This window comes from Heterocephalus glaber, unplaced genomic scaffold (genome assembly GCF_053883595.1).
Source record: "Heterocephalus glaber isolate CG9 unplaced genomic scaffold, H.glaber_assembly_v1.0 deba00001481, whole genome shotgun sequence".
Classification (NCBI taxonomy): Eukaryota; Metazoa; Chordata; class Mammalia; order Rodentia; family Bathyergidae; genus Heterocephalus; species Heterocephalus glaber.
In genome coordinates this window covers 24,796,005-24,812,464 of record NW_028258317.1, presented here as the reverse complement: position 1 = coordinate 24,812,464, position 16,460 = coordinate 24,796,005, and the positions used below count along the sequence as shown (strand labels likewise).

At 36.4% G+C, this 16,460-nt stretch overlaps 1 protein-coding gene and 1 long non-coding RNA gene across 14 annotated transcripts in view; one reads left to right on the top strand and one right to left on the bottom strand.

The window, feature by feature from the left end:
• C9orf72 (C9orf72-SMCR8 complex subunit) overlaps positions 1 to 16,460 on the bottom strand; it is a 50,880-nt gene that overhangs the window by 16,714 nt on the left and 17,706 nt on the right. For 12 of the 13 annotated variants that reach the window (XR_015440042.1, XR_015440043.1, XR_001183036.3 and 9 more), the window contains 4 exons: positions 15,118 to 15,234; positions 12,049 to 12,284; positions 2,035 to 2,092; positions 83 to 192 (listed from right to left, as the gene is read on the bottom strand). Coding sequence is in view for 10 of the 13 variants with exons in the window: in XM_087183810.1 (XP_087039936.1) it covers positions 83 to 192; positions 2,035 to 2,092; positions 12,049 to 12,284; positions 15,118 to 15,234 (521 nt within the window). In the remaining 3 variants the exon portion in view is untranslated. Of the gene's footprint in view, positions 1 to 82; positions 193 to 2,034; positions 2,093 to 11,934; positions 12,285 to 15,117; positions 15,235 to 16,460 lie in introns of those variants that run through there. The other variant, XM_087183814.1, reaches the window with a different exon arrangement.
• LOC110347743 (uncharacterized) overlaps positions 4,243 to 16,460 on the top strand; it is a 185,241-nt gene continuing 173,023 nt past the window's right edge. The window contains exon 1 of the long non-coding RNA XR_015440044.1: positions 4,243 to 4,533. This is a non-coding gene — a long non-coding RNA (uncharacterized LOC110347743). The remainder of the gene's footprint in view (positions 4,534 to 16,460) is intronic.

The following is a 16,460-nucleotide window of genomic DNA, read 5'->3' as shown; positions in this document are numbered from 1 at the left end:
TAAAGAAAAAGTAATAATAAACATTTAAAACAAAAAACCCACAAAGTACAAAGGTTTTCTTCCTTATAAGGAATTTACTCACGTATCATCTTCTATATATTTGATTAGTGTCAAGGCTTTTCTGTGAAGGATAAGTAGAAATTGTGCAAGGAAAGTACTTCTGAGAGATAAACCAGGTTTCAAATGAAAGACCTGCAGGAAAGTGAACCATTTCAATAGTTTTCTTCCATTCTGCTTACACAGCAGTTCCCATGACAGTAGGGACAGTGTCCTGTGGACATGAGAGCCATTCCACTCATGCAGCACTGGGTACAGAAGCATGCTGACAGTTTTTTAAGTTTTCTATTTTATCTTTAAAAATGTACTCAAATTTTGCATTCTACATCAAAATACATCCATGTTTATTTTATTATGAAAAATAATTATGTAAGTTATTTCATACTGAGTTACCTAACTTTTTCCACCCAAATATTCAAGTAACACCAACATTTCCAGAAGCTGGGCTGTACTTTGTCTATGATTTTTAAACACTTGTGTATCTGTATTCTTAAGGAGAACATGTGCTGATGTAGGAGTGATGGTGGCAGGCACTTTATTTCAGGTTGAGAAACATGGAGTTGATACGGAAAAGTTTTAGATAACTTAATAGATTGAATATTAAGATAGTTGTAGAAACAAAGTAAGTAATGTGTTTTTTTAAGATTTGCTTTTCCTGTAACTCCTTGTTTAAGGTGAGGATTATCTGACTCTAACCCATAACTTCATTAATTTAACAAAGTTGCCATGCCAGGGTGAATTTACAATGTATATGACCTATCTTGTGTCTGTGACTTGTAAATAGGAACTGGAATTGTATTTACATATCAAAGACCACTAGGGATGAGATAATGGCTAAAAAGGATATAAAAAGGGAAATGCTGAACAAATCGGGCGTGGATACTGACCAGACTAGTTTCTGGCATTCTCGCCCACTCCCGAGAAGAAATTTTATTATTTTATCCAAAATCTGTGTCTCTGTGTATTTCTTTCCAAGATTTCTGCAACAGAGTTACATGACTACCGGCTATCCTTGAACTTTGCAATGTCACAGATCACACAGATATGGATCCAAAATTTTTAATTCATGTAAGGATCTTGTTATTCCAAAGCAGCATCTATGACAAAGTTTCCTGGGCTGGTCTTCAGAATGATTTATGACAAAGCTGCTACATTAAGAAATAAGTCCCCCCCCCAAAAAAAGAAATAAGTCCCATATAATCTATCATTTTCTTCATCTGTGTCATTGAGTAGATATTTTTTAAAAAAGTAACAATGCTATCACTTAAATAGATGTACACTAAGTCTTAAAAACATTTTTTTTGCTTAAGTAAGGGAAATAATATGCCCTTTCCCCTTAAAGCAAAACAAAAACCCCTTGAGTTACAGGGTAGTGCTCTATTTGAAAATAAAATATTTACTTGAAATGGGAAATGCTGAATTTTTAATTGTTAATGTAAAGGCTATTGCCCAGAATAATTTTTCTTTTTTGAGACAAGGTCTTGCTAGTTAAGGATGGCATTAAACTCACCATGTAGTCCAAGCTGCCCTCTAACTCATCACAGTGATCCTTCTGCCTCAGCCTCCTGAGTGCTGGGATGCCAGGCATTGGCCACCACACCCAGATGCCCAAAAATAATTTTAAAAAAATCATTTAGAGCTTTAAAAGGCCATAGGCACTAAAAAAAGATAAGGACTTAATTCTATGTGATATGTATATATGTATGTAGATGTAATGGTATAGGATATAATATATGGTATAGGCACTGTAGAATTTCCTTTTTTTGGTAGTACTGAGGATGAACCCAGGTACCTGTACATGCTATGTAAATGTTCTCTACTATCAAGCTATGGTACTAGCCCTTTTATTTTTATTTTGAGACAATCCCAAGTAGCTGGGATTATAGACATGCACCACCATATCCAGCTTTCGTAGGGTGTATTTTAAAAGAAAACATGGCATATCATTCACTCTGACAATGTCTGTTTTACAATTACCTGATCCAGGAAGGCTTTTATTAGAGTGTCTCTGTGTAAGACATCTTGGAAAATATTCCTATGAAGAAAAGAAAAAAAGCCCAAATGTTGAAATGATTATACAGTGCTGCTTTCTACAAACCCTTTATCTAGTCAATAAGTTCAATTCTTTTTATTTTTTAATTTTTTAAAAAAATAAGTTCAAGTCTTATCAATGGGATATTATATATATAAATGTTCCTGCAAAAAATATAAATATATACATTTGGAGACAGAAAATAGATATTTGGGCCGGCCTTATAGCTCAGTGGTAGACTGTGTACTTAGTATCCACAAGGCTCTGGATGTAATCCCCAGCAGACATAGATACGCAGATACATGTTATATATACACAGATATATGAATATGTTCACTTTGACTAAAAGATATATTTGTATATTACACGTGTTTGTCAGACTAAAATTTAATTGTTTTCTTTAAAAAGTATAAGCAGTCCCCAGGAAGGGTATGTCTATATCAATCTTGGCACTCTCATAAAAATAATGTTGAGCATCCTAAGACAACTAATAATATAATCACCAATTCTCGCCATCTCAAAAAAACCCACAATAATAAACAATACTATACTATTACCAACTTTAAATGAACCAAGGACAAATGTTAAGAACATTTGAATGGGATTAAGGAATAAATCCAGATGATAATGGGCAACATACATGTGCAAGTAACATGGACTGATAACCCACAAAGGTGTTACCTACCTTGGCAATGAACACAGTGAGAAGATACAATGCCCATTTGAAATAATTTGTGTCTAACACAGCACCTAGGATACAGTAGGTGCTAAACAAACAAAATATTGTTCCTTTCTCAAGACCCACCCTTCTTTTATCATTTCTCTTTCATCTTCTGTAGGTTATAGTCAGGTCAGAAGGGTAATATAACATTCATTAAGGTAAGTGATTTTTATTTTATTTTTTTAAGGTAAGTGATTTGTAAATTAAAGGACTAAAAACAGTAGAGATCATCATGTAATTCATAGGACTGACAGAGAAAGAAGATGGGTGTGTGCAGAAGTAGGAAAGTACCTCAAATTTCATAGTCTTAGGAGATGAGTACACTGAATTACAGAAGAAAATTGAAAAGAGGAAAAAAAATCAGCATTTTATAATACTGGCTAGGCAGTGACAGAACCACTTCCTAGGCTCTGAAGAGCAGCTGGAGCTATTAAGTCCAGTGTTCTGACTCTATTTCACTGAATGAATATCCCAATCATAAGAGAACTAGATGAAGGAAAATGTTAAAAATGAGTATTTCAAGTGACTGAATTTTAATGTACTGTTGGTGACTGAAATTATTTTTAAAAAGTTAAAATTAAAAATAACTTAAGGGGTAGGGGTGTAGCCCAGTGGTAGAGTGTTTTTGTTGTGTTCTGTGTCTGGCACTGGATATGCAGCACTGCAAAAACAAATACCATCCCCTCAACATAAAACTTTAAAAGTGAATAATATTGTTTAGGATACATAAAACAGTCAAATAAGACCATGATAAAAGTTAATATATAATCTTGTGGTTGAAAATATTTTAAACAATTTTATGTTCAAAACATTTGTTAGAGGGGCTGGGGATTTGGCTCTGTGGTTCCGCTGCCTGCCTTGCAAGCCCAAGGTCCCAAGTTTGATCCCTGGTACCAAAAAAAAAAAAAAAAAAATTGCTTAGAGCTGGAAACAAAAGTTTAAAATTCATGACATGTTGTGATCAGAAAAACAAGATTAATCATAGTTTTCCAAATTAGCAAAACAAACATATCTATGAAACAAAACAAAACTAACAAATGGTTAAAAGTACATTCTAAATTTCACTAAATTCTCTCAAAAGGGGAAAAAAAAAGAGGCTAGGTATTTCAGAAAAGATTGATATGGAAAAGTTTTAGATAACTTAATAGATTGAATATTAAGGTAGTTGTAGAAGCAAAATAAGTAATGTGTTCTTTTAAGATTTGCTTTTCCTGTAACTCCTTGTTTAAGGTGAAGATCATCTGACTCTAACCAGTAACTTCATTAACCTAACAAAGTTACCATGCCAGGGTGAATTTACTATCTTGTGTCTGTGACTTGTAAATAGGAATTGGAATTGTATTTACATATCAAAGACCACTAGGGATGAGATAATGGCTAAAAAGGATATAAAAAGGGAAATGCTGAACAAAGTGGGTGGATATTTGCCAGACTGGTTTCTGGTGTTCCTGTCCTCCTGCGAGAGAAGAATTCCCTAACATTTGGTGCATTGGCCGGGAATCGGAAATGAAATAGCCCTTTTGGGCATCAGCCCGAACCCCACCAGAGGGAGCGGCTCTCTGTCTCCTTCAGAGGAAAGGCGCGCCCCTGGGACTAATTTCCTAGGCTCCCCAACAGGACACAATGATCTGCTCACCACTGGAGGTTTGCCCAAACCCGAGAAGGAGACTACAGAAGGAGGACTGCTGCTCTTGGTGTCTCGTCTGTCTCTCTCCTTTGCTGGGTGAGAAAGCCCGGGAAACCCCCCTAGTCGTTAACTTTCGGTTTCGCCTTGTGAATTTGTATTCTGTAACTTTGGGCAAATACAGCACAGGGGCCTGATCACCCCTTGTGCTTTGCCATTTGGAAAGATAGATCCTCCTATTTGTTTTGGTTCACTTTGTGAACTTTGGGCAAACATAGTGCAGGGGCCTGATCAACCCTTGTGCTTTGCCATTTGGGTAGGTAGCTTCTTTCATTTATTTTGGTTAAGGTTAGGGGGTCACCGGGAGGGAATGTGATAACTTCTGAATAAATGTGTGAGTGAAAGAGTTCTGGATAAGAGAGTGTGTGGAACAAGCTGCGGAACAAGACAGAGGGAGTAAGCGCTTGTACTTAAGGAGTCCTCCCCGAGTTGTAGAATTTGTGTGTGGTCGCGTTTAACAGGCACAATGGTGAGCTTAGGCGACAGCCCACCTTAGCCTGAATGGACCTTAAAATGGCCAAGAAGCCTGCAGCCAGGCAGGCGAGTGAGTGATCCCCCACCTTTGTTTTGCATCTCCGTACAAGGGTACACACCAACACTCTGATCTGCCGATCATGGGGACAGAAATATCTCGTCCTACTGTTTTGGAATGCATGCTTAGGAATTTTAAGAAAGGTTTTACTGGAAATTATGGTATTAAGATGAAACCCCAAAACTTGGAGCCTTTTGTGAGTTAGAATGGCCCAAGCTTTGCCTAGCTTGGCCAACCAGGAGATCCCTAGGCGAGGGTCTCGTCTGGTCCATCTGGCTAACAGTCACTGCCCCTGGATGGGAACATCCAGATCAATTTCCCTATATTGATTTATGGCTCAAATTGTGCCACAGAATGCCTCCTTAGCTTCATATGTGTGCCCCGGAAGCGAAAAGCAACATCCTGGTCATCTGTCAGAAAGGGGATGATGCTGAAAAGTAACTGGTTCTTTCAGATCCGGACCGGGAAAATTTAGACTTTCCCCCTCTTTTTGAGTTGCTAAATTCACAGGTTTGGAGGAAGTGGGGACAAAAGCATGAAAACTGCTTGGCTTCAGAGCATCATGCTGTGGTCAGACTCGGAGAGGAATGAATAGGGCTTACACTCAAATTTTAAAAATTAGTAAGAAAAAATAAGTAATGGATTAAAAACAGCTAAAAAAAAAAGCTCTGAAGGACATAAAGCCAGAGACAGTAAGAAATTTTACAACGTTACAAATTTTAGTTAATTGATAAATGTATCTGTGTTTCAGTTTGAGTTGATGTTTAATTGGTGTGCTTAAAGTATTGTACATTGCAAATTCTTCAATTGTAATTATAAGGTTAACTTGCTCTTTTCTGCACTTTATTGATAAAAAAACCCCTCAAGGTTACTATCATTCAATTGGCAGCCAACCAAATTTAAAGTGTAACAATCTGAGAATGAAAAAAGGGACACTTTAAAGTTTTAACAGCTAAAGACTAGTTTGTGATAAAAGGTCTATAGTGAGATAAAATATATATATTTAAAAGCTATAAGTAAAAGAGATACAATTTTGATATAAAAAATTTTGTATGTTTGTCTTGTCAAAAAGATAAAGACCAGAAGGTCTAGGTATGTCAAAAGATGCGCGAAAGTGATTTATCAAAAAAAAAAAATGTATGTTTGTTGGTTTCAACTATGTTATAAAATGTTTAAATATATTTACATTAGTTGTTATCAAAGGGTTAAATTCTAAATATGTTACTATAATATGTGTACATTGGTCATCTTCAAAGGGTTTAAGAGCCAACAGGTTACAATATGACCTGCTTTATAGTGAGTCAGAAAAAAATTGTTGGAAAAAGGCACAAATATGTCAGACCAAGGTGCAATATTTGAGATTTGACTTTAAAAAGGGTAAAAAAAGAAGCTCGGTCCAGAGAAAGAAGTCATTTATTCTCTGCCAAGACCCTCCAAAATGCTTCAATTATTTGATTCCATCTTTGCTATCCATTGTCCTAATTGGGAGGACTGTGAAAAACTTTGTAGAATTTTGTTAACCTCTAAAAAATACAGTGAGCTTTGGAAAAATTAAAAACTTAATGCTACTAGAATACCGGGTGCTATGCAGAATCCACACACTTGGCATGAACAGCAATTCCCAGCAAATGTGCAGCCCAATTGGGATCCCAGTACCCAAACAGGACAGGGAAACTTGAGAAATTATCAGACAGCTCTTTTAGCAGGAATGCAGGCTGCAAGTAAAAGGCCTACAAATATGATTAAAGTGCTAGAAACACAGCAGGAGCCCAATGAGAGCCCTGAGAGATTTTATGAGTAGCTCTGTAAAGTTTACAGAATGTATACACCTTTTGATCCTACTGTTCCTGAAAACCATCAGCTAATTAAAACAACTTTTGTAACCCAGTCAGCACCAGACATTAGAAGGAAAATCCAAAGCTAGGAGACTTGGGAAGGCATGAATATAAGGCAATTGTTGCAATTAGCTGGGAAAGTGTATGTGAATAGAGAGACAGTGAAAGAGAGAGAGAGCCAGGAAGGAAGATAGCAGTAGCTATGGGAGCCAGGGAAGAGAAGGAAAAAGAAAGACAAGGCTCAAGGAAAAGAAAAAGCAGGACTTAAAGGAATGGAAGGATACTGGCACCTTGTTGCCTGTGGTGGAGTACAGTGACTGACACAGACTGGGCTCAATGCAGCTAGGCCCCCATGAGCCCATGGTCAATATATAGATAGGGGCCAAAATATGTCCTTAATGGTGGAGAGTGGCGCAGAACATTCAGTAGTAACAGCTCCAGGTCCCCCTCTGAGCGGAGAGCACACCCAAGTGATTAGTGCCACTGGAATTTCAGAAAAGTGCCAGTTTTGCTATGAAAGGACATGTGAAATTGGAGGACATAAAGTGAAACATGAATTCTTGTATATGCCAGAATGTCCAAGCCCCTTACTAGGAAGAGATTTATTATCTAAATTGGGAGCTACAATAACTTTCACCCAATGAGGAACTGCATCTCTGCATTTAGACCCAGGAAGAGATCTCATCATGATGGTAACAACTAAAAGAGAGGGTGAATGGCAGTGTTACAATGTGGATGATGTTTTCCAGGCTCTGCAAGAATTAAGAACTATGTTTCCTAGAGTATTGGCAGAAGAATCACCCCCAGGCTTAGCTAAAAATCATCCACCCACAGTTATAAAATTAAAAGACAATTCGGCCCCATTGGTGTAAAACAATACCCAATGTCCAGGCAAGCTCGAATTGGAATTAAACCCCATATCATGAGATTAAAGGAATTTGGACTTATTAGAGAACATATGTCACCATGGAACACCCCTTTGCCGCCTGTTCGGAAACCCAATGGGGACTATAGGCCAGTGCAAGATCTACGGGCTGTAAATGGCAGAACAGTAAAGCTGCACCCAGTGGTCTCTAACCCCTATGCTTTGTTGGGTCTGGTACCTCCAGAAACAGCATAGTTCACTTGTTTGGATTTAAAAGATGCCTTCTTTTGCCCTCTCATCACTCCCCTCAGTCAACCCATCTTTGCATTTGAATGGGAAGACCCGAGTGATGGGAAAAATACTCAGTTTACTTGGACTAGATTACCACAGGGACTTAAAACTCACCCACGCTTTTTGGGGAAGCCCTAGCCAAGGACTTGCTTGCCTTCCCCACAGAACAATATAGCTGTGTCCTACTGCAGTATGTGGCTGACTGTTATGCAGCTCAACCCAAAAACGGTGCTGGGAAGGCACCAAAAAAACTTGTTGCTGCACTTACAGGAAAACTGGATATAAGGTATCATGGGAAAAAGCCCAGATTTGTCTACAGCATGTTAAATATTTCAAATTTCAAATAACACAGGGCATGTGTTGCCTAGGAAATAAAAAAACCCAGGTTATTGGTGCCATCTCTAAACCCCAAACAAAGAAACAGCTGAGAAGGTTTCTTGGGGCAGCAGGCTTCGGTAGAATTTGGATTCCGGGTTTTACAGAAATCTCTAAACTCCTTTATGAAGCCCTAAAGGGACAAGGTGAGAATCACCTGCATTGGACTGTAGAACAGGAGGAAGCTTTTAAAAAATTTAAAATTGACTTAGGCAGCCCCCCCAGCCCTAAGCATACCAGATGTAAAGCGGCCTTTTACTCTATATGTGACTGAAAAAAACCCAAGTGGCCCTTGGAATCTTGACCCAAGAAGTAGGCCCATGGACTCAACCAGTGGCATATTTGTCTAAGAATTTAGATTCAGTATCAAAAGGATAGCCTCATTGTTTTTGGGCCTTAGCAACTTCAGCTCTGTTGATCAAAAAAAACCAGACAAGCTCTGACTTTAGGTCAGGAACTGACTGCAGGTTCCACACCTGGTCCTAGAACTGCTAAACACAAGGGAGCATCATTGGCTCTCAAATAATTGGGTTACTCAGTATCAAGCCCTTCTCTGTGAGAATCCCCGCATGTGGTTTATTTCTATAAAAACTTTAAATCCTGCTACCTTCTTGCCCATGGAGACAGGCCTTCCTGATCATGACTGCTTGAGTGTCACTGATGAGCTCTTTTCCAGCCGCCCTGATTTGCAAATGACACCCTTGTCCGATGCTGACCTTGTTCTGTTCACGGATGGGAGCAGCTTCATGGAAGATGGGGTTCATCATGCTGGATATGTGGTAACCATGAAGGATGAGGTGGTCTTAGCCAGGGCCCTCAGTGCAATATGCTAAGCTCTGGGCACTCATACAGGCACTCCGATGGGGAAAGGGTAAAAAAGGTATATATCTATATGGACTTTTGCTATGCATTTGCTACATTATACATCATTGGCATGATTTACAGAGAGTGAGGTCTTCTCATGTCAGAAGGGAAGCTAATTAAAAATAAACAGGAAATTATACGGTTGCTAGAGGCAGTGTGGAAACCTAGCAAAGTCACAGTAATATATTGTTCAGGACATCAGAAAGGCAGACCTAGTTGCACAAGGTAACAAAACTGAAGCTGAAAGCTGAGAAAGACAACACACTCAAAGCCCTGCTCTCACCACTCTGGAGGCTGGTGAGTCAACGCACGGCTGAAGAATACCGACAAGGACAACATGGATTATTGTGTTGTGCCAGATCACCACTGCCTTAAGTTTCTTTGTTTTTGAACTACAGGTGTTTAGGCCTAGTTATGAAAAGTTTGATGAACAATATGTGACTTTTAAAACGGTAAAATGGGAACCGGAAGGCTATCTGTTTACAATATTTGATAAAAACATTATGGGGGACCTGAGATAACTTCTGACTGTGGGGGCTATTCTAATGAAAAATTATATTGCAAAGAGAAAACACAAGTTTGGATCAACGGCTCCCTTGTTGGATGGGCCACTGGTAATTGTAACAATTGTAAACAAGGTCAGTGTAATCCTATATCTATGTATATGCTAGCCCCATGGGATCTTATTTGGCTACAAGGAGTAATATATTTCATTAGGACAAGAAGTTTAAAAAGATCTTGAGGAAATTCGAAACACACTTCAGGCTTTAGAAGCTCAACTAGACTGACTGGCCAATGTCATTACAAAAATAGGCATGCTCTCAGATTTACTCAGAAAGGAGGGACTTGCTTATTTCTTGGTGAAGAGAGTTGTTAATATACTAATAAATCTGGTGTAGTACAAGAATCACTAGGCAAACTAAAAGATCAGATCAAGGCTCTTGATGAGAAATTTGGTATAGGAGAGCTGTCCTGTAAGATTAATTTTACTTGGGCAGAATGAAAAAAACTTGGATAGGAACTCTTCTGAGTCCCTTTCTTGTTATAATATTAATATTAATGTTTGGTCCTTGTGTCATCCAGTGGATTTCAAAATTTATATGGTAGCGCAGTGCTGTAGCTCAAGACTACCAAATGCTAGTGTTAAAAAATGTAGATAAACTGGACAGAACTTGTAATGGATAGAATTATCCCGAAGTAAACAGAGGGAGGAATGATAAGGAAAAGTTTTAGACAACTTAACAGATTGAATATTAAGGTAGTTGTAGAAGCAAAATAAGTAATGTGTTCTTTTAAGATTTGCTTTTCCTGTAACTCCTTGTTTAAGGTGAAGATTATCTGACTCTAACCAGTAACTTCACTAACCTAACAAAGTTACCATGCCAGGGTGAATTTACAATGTATATGGCCTGTCTTGTGTCTGTGACTTGTAAATAGGAACTGGAATTGTATTTACATATCAAAGACCACTAGGGATGAGATAATGGCTAAAAAGGATATAAAAAGGGAAATGCTGAACAAAGGGGGAGGATATTGACCAGACTGGTTTCTGGTGTTCCTGTCCGCTCGTGAGAAGAAATTTTATTATTTTATCCGAATTCTGTGTCTCTGTGTATTTCTTTCCGAGATTTCCATAACAAGATGAAACTGTTTGTCTATGCATGTTCCAATATTACCAATATGTGAAAACTCAGTGACATGTAATTCCAATTTGACGAATTCATTTTCTGAAGTAATTCCTCTAAAACTTTCTAAGCAATCAATAAGAATAGTGGGGAACAAGGAAAGATAGGCCTTAATTAAATCATCTTTTCTGCATCTACATACATATGCTGTTGGGTCCCTTGCACATAATGTTCTGATGTTGTACTTTTGGTCAACATTTTACTGTGGCTATTGGTGCTTTACATGTCTGTTGCCTCAAATTAAATTTTTTTCTTAAAAACACAAGAAAGAGTTGCTTGGTCCAAGTCAACTGCTGGATTACTATAGTTAACATTTTTTGAGTACATTCTATGTGCCAGCACTAGGTTCAAGAACTTTAAATTGATTCCAGAGAAACCTAACAGTATATTACAATTCTTTTTCTGACTTCAGAACATAATATCCAGTGCCAGATACAGGCACACTAGAAGCACTCTACCACTGGGCTATACCTTAACTCCTTAAGTTATTTTAAATTTTAACCCTTTAAAAATAATTTCAGTCACCAACAATACATTTTGTATTCATACACAAGAAGAAAAAACAAAATTACTTTAGTTTAGTTAATAAGTCTGTTCACTCTAGACTTTAAGCTATGTAGAGTCTAGGGCTATCTGACTGACTACGATTAACCCCAGCACTTAGTATAGTGCCTAGAAGCTCAATATATTTTTAAAAACTAGGGGCCGGGGATTTATCTCAGTGGCACTGCACCTGCCTTGCAAACACAAGGTCCTGAGTTCGATCCCCAGTACCCCCCAAAAAACCCACTAATATTTATCATTTCTTTTTTTTTTTGGTACCGGGGATCAAACTCGGGTCCTTGCGCTTGCGCAGCAGGCGGCGAAACCACTGAGCTAAATCCCCGGCCCCCCACTAATACTTAAAGGCTAGTTTTACCCTAATTTTGGAAAAACACAATTATATTTAAAACACAAACATTTAAGAAAAAAATGGTTAAATTTTTCAAGTACTATTATACCAGTAATATTTATTTTCTTTTAGATGTAATTTGTTTTGTTTTTACTCATCAAAGATACAGTCTCATATTGTGTGACAATGATATGAACAGGTAGAAAATTACATACAAATCAGGAGTGAAGCTTTCGTCTGTACAGATGATTGTGTCCTGAGCCATGTCTTCTTCGGAAGTGGCTCTCCAGAATGCTGTCAGCTCTGATCTCATGTATCTCCGCTGATTATAAATATGTTCATGACAGGGTGGCATCTGTTTCACAGTATTGACATCCACATCTATGTGTGTGGTGGGATAAGGAGCATACATGACTTGTCGGAAAGGTAATACAAAGCTTCCAGTTGAATCCTGTCAAAATGAAAGGAAAACATGCTGTTTTATATACCATGATATGAAGAATTTTTTAAAATTAAAAAAACTGGCTTTGATTTTATTCTAAGAAATTTACCATAATTGTGTGTCAAGTCTTAGCAATAAGCAATGTTCACCACAGCACTGTAAAACAGCAAAACATCAGAAATACCCTAAGCACCCAAAAAGGGAAGTGGTTACATAAATAAATACAGGTTTATTATTTAGCTACTGAAAGTTGCTCAAGCTTGTGTTGATACTGTGAGAAATTTACAGTATATTGTGAAAAGATAAGGACAGAACATACAGTATATAATCCAGTTGGAGGGGTGGTTGAAGAAAAGACATACAGAATTAAAAAAAAGCTATACAAATGTTAGTAGTGATAATTCACTGAATTGTGAAATTGAAATTAACTTTTTTCTTGATTATTCTATGTTCTTTTAAAATCTGAACAACTGTATATTTTTGCAAGTAAACATTTACTTCTTCCTAAGCATAGTCAACTAGGTAGCCAGTTACCATGTAACAAATATCTATTGTGTATGAAGTACTGTGCTACCAACAGAAGGTCATTTATATTTTTTCACTTTTTATAATGCTGTTATAAGCATTTCTGTATAGAAATGTTCACCCATAGCAACGTCCTTGGGACATTTCTCCTGTTTTTATTCTAACAGTTTTATAGGGTCTTACATTTAAGTATATGATCTGTTTTAAATTGATTTCATATATGGTAAGAGACAGTGGTTTAGTTTCATTCCTCTGCATATGGATACTTGGATACTCAGTTTTCCCAGTACCATTCACTGGAGAGAGATTATCTTTTTTTTTTTTTTTTTTGGTACCAGGGATCAAACTCAGGTCCTTGTGCTTGTGCAGCAGGCAGCAAAACCACTGAGCTAAACCCTGGCCCAGAGAGAGATTATCTTAAATCACTTTCTTCAACACACTCCACTTAAAGGAGGAGAGGTTTATTTTGGCTTATGTTTCAGTCCAGGGTGACTGGCTACAAAGTAGAAAAGAGCATGGCAGAAGAGCATGGTAGGAAGCATCCAGGAAGCAGAGCCAAGGGAAGAGCTGGGGATGGAGATAAACCCTTTCAGGCTATGCTGCCAGTAACCGGCCTCTTCTAACCATACCCTAACATGCTGTCTCCTAATAACAAGTCAGTTATAATGCCATAAATCCCATTATCTTCATCACTTCCAAAGGTCTCACCTATGACTACATGAAGTGTTAGGGGGACATCTAGATATAAACCATAACCACAACACTGTTCTTTCTTGGTGCCCTTATCAAAACTCAGTTGGATTTCTAGGTTCTATGTTTCATTGCTCTGTGTCTGTTTTTTATGCTAGTATCATGATGTTTTGCTATAACTATGTAGTATGTTTTGAAGTCAGGTGTTATTATCCTGCCAGCTTTGTTCTTTTTGCTGAGGATTGCTTTGGCTATTCAGTCTTTTATAGCACCATACAAACTTTAGGGGTATTATCTTCTATTTCTGCAAATAACATCATTATTATTTTGAGAGAAATTAAATTGAATCTGTAGATTGCTTTGGGTAATGTGACATTTTAATTCTTCCAATTCATAAACTTTGGATGTCTTTCCATTTATTGCTTATCTTCAATTTTTTTTTTATTAGAGCTTTGTAATTTTCATCGTAAAGATCACTCACTTTCTTCATTAAATTTATTCCTAGGGCTTTTTTGTTTGTTTTATAGCTATTACTACAAGTACTCTTGATTTCTTTCTTGGCAATTTTTCTATTGTACATAAAAAATGCTACTCATTTTGTATGTTGATTTTTGTATCCTCTAACCTTACTGAATCTGCCAGTTCTAAAAGTTTTTGGTGAAGTCTTTTAGGTTTTTTTCTGTTTTATTATATGCAAAATCTCCAAACAGTGATAATCTGACTTCCTCCTTTGTTATTTGAATGCCTTTTACTTCTTTGTCTTTCCTTTTTGCTGGCTAAGACTTCCAATACTAGATTGGTTGAGAATGGTGAAAGGAGACATCTTTATCTTGTTCTTGATCTTAGTTGACTGCAGCTTTTCCCTGTTCAGTATGACATTTGTTGTGGGTCTGTCACATGTACCAAATACCTAATTATTTTGGGGCCTTTGCAATAATTTTTTTAAGACCTCTAATTCATTTTACTACACCTACATTCTAAACAAAGCTTTTATTATGAGAGAGTCATAAATCATTAGGAAAGGTATTTCTTCATGTCTTGGCGATAATTGAGACACCAAAAATAGATCTAATACAGTTAGAAGTGTTTTCCTTTTAGTTACTGAAATTATTGCTAATTTGCATTTATCTGTTTTGGTCTTTGAAAAGTAATGTGCCTTAAATAAATATTAAAAATGTTCTAATGCATATTAGAAATGCACATTTTTCATGTGTATGTATATATTTAGATATGAATTGCTCAAATCCTATATATATTTAAAGATATTTTACATTTTTAAAATAAATGAATATACTATATAAACACAAAATAGTAAGCAAAATCTTCACATCTCCACAGTAAAGCGAAATGTTCTCATTTTAGTGGTTCAAGCATGAATTCAGAAGAAACAAAAATCCTAAGGCTAAACATTAGCCATGGAACCATCTGGAAAAGGATATTCCGTGCCATTTCACCGATGATATTAATTATAAATCCAAAACACATACTCTATGCTCAGAACTATGTAAAAGAAGGCAGGCTCTGGGTGTATAAATGAGATGCATTAAACACTATGAAATATTTTTACAAAGAGTCTCAAAAATTACTTTTAAAAATTGGTTTCACTTGTGAGAAATGGAAAGTGTACCTTTAGCAGGCCTTGCACAAAGAGCCCTGACTCATATTTAAATGATGATTCTGCTTCACATAATCTGGAGCATTTTCTCTCTGCTGGAGTTAGAAAAAGGCATAATGTTCTCACTATCTAAAAAGAAAAGATTTCAGCATTAAAATATAAAGTCAAAAGAACAATGGTTTGCTTACAAAAGAAATTTAAGTAGATATTTTTATTGTTAAAATAAAGATTTTAAGTAGATCTCTTATTGTTATTAATAAAATATATTTCAAGTAGTCACTGTTTCTTAGTCACTGAAACAGTTCATGGGATATAACACTGCTTAAAAAGTGGAATTTTGTAGCTAAATATTAACCGTATAGTGGCTTAAAACCTGTAACATTTGAGTATATATTGTAATTCTTCAGGTGAATAATACAATATGTAATGTAGCCTTTCTCAAACTTAATTGACTATGAAATCCTTATTTCAGTGGGAAATAATGACCAAATACAATGACTGATTGCATCTTTACCCAGCAACAACTGTTTTTAATGCAAGCAAACAACTTTAAAGAGAAAAATTGAATGCATTAAATTAGGCAGAATTACAGCTTCTGTTATAATAGTTCTACATGCGAATCTCACTGTAACAAAAATCAAGGAGTGTCCAAACTCTTCAACAAAAAGAGAACTTTATCAAATTTGATTTAAAATAAGCCATGTGTAGGCAAGGGGTTAGAAATCTCTGATTCTAACATTATTTGACCTACAGCTCTGTTAGGAAAAATAAAAAGCCATGTACCTATATTGGAATTCATGGCATATGTAGAGTTATTATATTAAAGCAGTGGTTTTTAAACTACAGCAGTAGCAACTATTTTTTCAAATTAAAAGATAAAAGACGAGCTATTCAATCCAAAGAGAATGAAAGGCAAAAACAATGTTTAATAAACACAGCCCCAACCATGGAGCACTGTTCCCTTCCTAAAGCAAAGTGAAAGTTCTGTGGAATCCTCTTGCTTTGGGGATTACAAATGGCAAGTCATAGTTTTGGAGTAACTATGATCACTAGTTCTTAGATGCAACATATTTAGAAAGGTATACTAATCACTCATAAATAGTTATATGAGAAATATAATTTTGGAAGATTAACGGTAATGTAGCTATTAAAGGGTAGCTTATTAAAGAAAAATAAATAAATAAATGATACCTTTGTAAAGCAAATAGTCACCCCCAACATATTTCCTGCGTGAAACTTTTTAAAAATTAAGTTTGCTTAAAGTAATACGGATATAAGCTCTTATCTCTGGATTCTTTCTAATTAATAGTGAAGAGAAGTGCAAAGTTCTTTGGTTTATTGCCTAATGCTTAAAA